The sequence below is a fragment of the Mangifera indica genome, chromosome 1, assembly GCF_011075055.1.
Source record: "Mangifera indica cultivar Alphonso chromosome 1, CATAS_Mindica_2.1, whole genome shotgun sequence".
Classification (NCBI taxonomy): Eukaryota; Viridiplantae; Streptophyta; class Magnoliopsida; order Sapindales; family Anacardiaceae; genus Mangifera; species Mangifera indica.
The window spans coordinates 19,832,339-19,837,691 of NC_058137.1; the positions used below are offsets into that span (position 1 = coordinate 19,832,339).

General features: G+C 29.5%; 1 protein-coding gene across 1 annotated transcript; it reads left to right on the forward strand.

Moving 5' to 3' along the window:
• Positions 1-1,555: 1,555 nt before the first annotated feature.
• LOC123229235 (probable xyloglucan endotransglucosylase/hydrolase protein 6) lies at positions 1,556-3,494 on the forward strand. The gene is made up of 4 exons (XM_044654899.1): positions 1,556-1,960; positions 2,067-2,167; positions 2,262-2,458; positions 2,793-3,494. The coding sequence occupies exons 1-4, from the start codon at positions 1,783-1,785 to the stop codon at positions 3,175-3,177; spliced, it is 861 nt and encodes a 286-aa protein (XP_044510834.1). The 5' UTR covers positions 1,556-1,782; the 3' UTR covers positions 3,178-3,494.
• Positions 3,495-5,353: the final 1,859 nt, after the last annotated feature.

Consider the following 5,353-nt stretch of genomic DNA (forward strand, 5'->3'; position numbering starts at 1 on the left):
TGTTTGATTGTTGATACGTGCAGATAAAAAAGAAAAGCAGAAACAAATGCAAATAAAGTGTGAGTGCACTCACTTCCACATGGTTTGAAGATGTCTCCATTATTATTTTTAGATTTTGCTATGAAACAATAAGTTTTAATTTACTCCATAATAATACAAACATGGTATTATTGGAATATATCATACATTACACTATACATCGTACAAACTCACTCGCACTAAGGTTTCCAAACCTTATTATACTATACATAGCACAAACTCACTCGCACTAAGTTTCAATTAATATTATGTGAAATAATAAGTTTTAATTAACATTCATATCTTTTGAGTTTTCACTCACACTCGCATTCGCACTTACACTTTATTCGTATTTGTTTGTGTTTTTTGTTTTAATCTGGATATATCAATAATCGAATCAAAAATTGACTTATTTCAATTATGAAACTCATAATTAATATGATTATACTAAAATATGTTGTTGCAAAAAATACTTGAAAAAAAAAACATGATTAAAAAAAATAATTATCGAAAAGTAAAGAGATCATTAAAATAAATATTAAATTGACTTACAATAATAAATTCATTAAAAATTTATCTAAAAAGATTTACGCATAAATCCTTTTTATCTTATTTAATTAATACCCCTCAAAATACCGATATTTCAATATTTCTTGAAATATTGCTGATGCCAGTGACTGTAGATTGAAATGTAGGGTTGGACCACTTCAACAGTAAGAAAAAAAAGATTTATTTTATAACAAAATAAATAAATCAAGTAATGCCACGTGTATACAATGCATCAGGCGCTGTCCGGCCAATTCATCAATTCAAGTCCCACACCCACTGCAAACTGAGCAGAGTCATCCTTCCCCTGCCCAAAATTTATGCATCCAGTGCAGTCCCCCACTTGGGTACTCGAACCAAATAAAAACGTGCCCAGTTCCTTCTTTCAACTTAAGATTCTACGTGGCATTTATTAATTGGCACATTGAGGGATTGTCCTTTTTAACCAAAAAAGGTGCTTCGTTTCTTTTAGTTTAGCTTTCGATCGATTTCTTTCACAAATTTATTTTTCCCTACGCTGCTGCATTCGTATATTTACGCAATCTTATGCGTGAAAGCATCTAAACATGGCCCTCTCAAAATTGATGGGGTGGTAAACGCCAATAGACTATCCATATCAGTCCCCCTCTCTCGGCTGTCAACAGATATAGTGTGAATACTGACAGGGTGGATTGCTGTGGCTTTCTACTCTAGAATAGTTTACCAAAGTTTAATTACACATCAAGAGTGTGTTTTAATCAGGAGAGATAATAGCACGAAAGTGAATTCCTTTGTTTTTATTATTTGCTTATGGATAGTTTCAATGTGAAACCTCAATCCATTTTTACTGTTGCAACTTGGAATGTAATGAGAATGATTAAGTTAGGTAGCCTTACATCCTTTCACAATAATACAGCTTAATTTTAATTTTTTCTATTTGTCCTTTTTTTGTTTTTTTGAAATTAAGGTTAGAGAAAAAGATCAGAAGAATTCTTTGATAGAGAATGAATAATAAGCAGAGATGGGGTGGGTTGGGTAGGCCTAAAGACGGCTTGTGATTAGCTGGACGGAAAGCTAAATCAGTGATGGCCCTTTCTATTAATTTGAACGCAGCAGTCTGCATCAATTCGTTCTCATTAATCGTCCCGTCTATATAACTACATACCAGCATAAATTTCTAAACCATACTCACAATAATCATCTATCCTTATCTAATTTTCTTATCACTACTCCAAACTTATGGGTTCTTTAAGAATTTCTCTTGTGTTCCTTTGCTTCTACAGTCTTGCATTTTGCCTCTCAGTTTCAGGACGACCAGCTACCTTTCTTCAAGACTTTAAAGTCACATGGTCCGAGTCCCATATCAGGCTAAGTGATGCAGGGATGGCCATCCAACTGGTTCTGGACCAAGACTCAGGTGAGGTCGATTTCTTATTATTTTTAATAAATTAATACCTTTTTATTTGAATCATGATTGAATTTGTTATGTTCATTGACACAAAAAAAAAAACATGCATTTACAGGATGTGGGTTTGCTTCCAAAAGGCAGTATTTGTTTGGGCGTGTAAGCATGAAGATCAAACTTATAACTGGAGACTCAGCTGGAACTGTCACAGCATTTTATGTAAGTTAGCATTATTTTTGTTAAAGACACTTTATTTTCCTTGTAAAATATCATGAAACGAATATATATTTCTAATTTTTCGATGTTTTGATAGTTGAATTCTGACACGGATACCGTAAGAGACGAGTTGGATTTTGAGTTCTTGGGGAATCGAACTGGTCAGCCATACACAGTTCAAACCAATATCTATGCTCATGGGAAAGGTGACAGGGAACAAAGAGTCAACCTCTGGTTTAATCCAGCAGCTGATTTCCACACTTACTCTATTCTCTGGAACCATCACCATATAGTGTAAGTTAATTAACAGGAACACCCTTAACGACCTTTGAGATGCTGGGTTTGTATATGTATCTTATTTGAGATGTTAAAGATAAAATTGTTTAAACAGTATATCATCTTCTTAAATTATTAATACATGTTTTAAGTTGTAAAACCGTAATGGACAATATTTTGACCATGTTTTGGAGTATTAGACCAAGGTTGTCCTCCTAAGCAAATCGGACAATATATTAGACCAAAAATGTTATATTAACCATAATCAAATCATATAATCGTTTCTCGTATCAGCATGTATTTTTGTGCAAAACTTGAACCTTGTTTTTGTTTTGGATGGGGACACATGCAGGTTCTATGTGGATGATGTGCCAATAAGGGTTTACAAGAACAGCGGCAGGGTCCCATTTCCCACGAACCAACCGATGGGAGTGTACTCAACACTGTGGGAAGCCGACGATTGGGCAACAAGAGGAGGCCTGGAGAAAATTGATTGGAGCAAGGCTCCATTTTATACATTCTACAGAGACTTTGACATTGAAGGGTGCCCGGTTCCAGGACCAACAAACTGTGCCTCAAACCCCAGAAACTGGTGGGAAGCAACAAGTTATCAAGCCCTCAACGCCATTGAAGCAAGAAAATACAGATGGGTTCGTATGAACCACATGATTTATGATTACTGCACCGATAAATCAAGATACCCAGTTGCCCCAGCCGAATGCATAGTCGGCATATAATTCTACTGAAACAAATCAATCAGTTGCAACATACACGTTCATACATAGTTCATCCTGTCCTTGCATACTATTTTGTGGTATAATAGCCATGGGTAAAAAGGAGAATAGAGTAAACTCTTGGTGCATGTAAGAGTAAATCTGGGATTCTAGGGAATTAAGTCACTTTCCATACTTTGTACAATATTTGTCTGTATCTATTGTGCAGCATTCCGTGCCAATATGCCAGTCTTTTGTTGTGAAAAAGGAGTCGGCCAACTTTAATTTACATACCCAGTTTTCAAAAGTGAAGAAGAAAAAAGTCATCTTGCTGTTCTTAATTTCAACTGTTTGGGTCGATAATGTTTTATTAATAAAATTAAAAATTATCTTAAAAATAAATTATTTAATATAAATAATTATTATATTTGATAAATTTGATAAAAATAAGTAGATAAAAATAATTATTATATTTATTTATAAATAATAAAAGAATATTAGTAAAATATTTTACTTAAATGTCTTTGAGTCTAATTATTTTAAAATATTTTTTATATTACTTGTTATTTTAATTGAAAATGAGTTTATTTTTGTCCTAAAAATTAATAAATAAGAATATAATTATAATAAAATCAATATTACTTTGATAATTTTTTAATACTTAAAATAAAAATAATAATCAAATTATTATTTATATTATCTATCATATTATCATTGATAATAAAATATTACTATAATTTTTTTGTTACTGATAAATTAAATAAAATAATATGAATAATAAAAATAATTACTAAAACAATTTTTATTAGTGTAATCAAACAATCCCTTTGAGTAATGATGTTGATGTATCTAAGGAAAAGGTTGTCCTTTAAGGTACATCCAAATAGATGAAAAATTAGTGGAAACAACGAAACAGCAATTACCTTCCAAGATTTGAATTATTACTCTTGAGTGTGTTATGGATTCTATTGTGATTTCTACTTCATTACCCATTACCTATGACATTTAGATCCGTTCAAATGAAACAAAATTGATTTATACTTGGTTAAGCTTAAACCAAGTAGACCATCAATGGAAGGGGAATGCACAAACAATCCAAACAGGACCAAATCATTCGAAAATTATTATTTAATTCGATTTGAGTTGAAAAATAGTTTAGTTATAATTGAAAAAAACGAGAAAATGTGTTTATATTTTGGTTTGCAATTTTGATGGGCATGACCCCAGATCAAATGGTAATTATTTTTTCAATTTAATAAAATATTATAAATATGTCAAGTATTAAAATTAATATATTATATTATTTAAATGTCTTAAAAAATACCATATATTAATATTTTGTATGGTTAAACTAAGATTAAAATTTTTACTTTGTGTATTTTTAAAATATTTTTCACATTATTCATTTTTATTTAAAATTTAGGATATTTTTGACTTAAGAATTTAATAAGTAAAGGTAAAATAATAAAATAACTAAAATTATCTTAGTAATTCTTTCATACTTAAAGTGAATATAATAATCAAATTATTTCTTATATTACATATCATATCATTATGCTATAAAATCTTTTATTATTTGATAAATCAAACAAAATAATAACAATAATAAAAATTAAATTAACAGAATAAACAAAAGATTACACCAAACTAAATGTACAAATTGTTACAATTTGACCTGAATAACAATAATAAATTACGATAAACTAGATCCTCACTTTGAGCTTGGGCTTATTACTCTTTTTAATTTATTTAATTTATCAATTAATAAAATATTTGACTTATTATAATATTTTATTATTTAAATAATTTATCTTTCATTATTGTTATTATCAAATTTATAATCCTAACTATAATTCGATTTTATTCAATTTAATGCTAAGAATGATTTGGCTTGAAACCATAAATTTGCCAAAGCCTTTAAAAAAAAAAAGAAAAATCTGCCAACCTTACCTTTCTTTTTTTTTTTTTTAATATTTATTGCTTGTGAGCATGGCTCTAGGTTCTTATTAATTGCCCACCTTATTTAAAATTATTAATTTTATTTAGGTCGATATCCAACATTTCATTGGAATCTTATACTCAATCATAATAAATATTATAATTAAATTATATGTGCAATTTTTATACATAAAAAAGAATATATTATTATGTGATTATTCATTCTTTTTAATATCATATCAAAACCTATGAAAGAGATATC

What these genes read in the sequence shown, in the direction of transcription:
- LOC123229235 (XM_044654899.1), top strand. Translation starts at nt 1,783, where the DNA reads ATGGGTTCTTTAAGAATTTCTCTTGTGTTCCTTTGCTTCTACAGTCTT. An exon ending in GAACTGTCACAGCATTTTAT is followed by an intron (nt 2,168 to 2,261) that starts GTAAGTTAGCAT and finishes ATGTTTTGATAG; the next exon opens with TTGAATTCTGACACGGATAC. An exon ending in TGGAACCATCACCATATAGT is followed by an intron (nt 2,459 to 2,792) that starts GTAAGTTAATTA and finishes GGACACATGCAG; the next exon opens with GTTCTATGTGGATGATGTGC.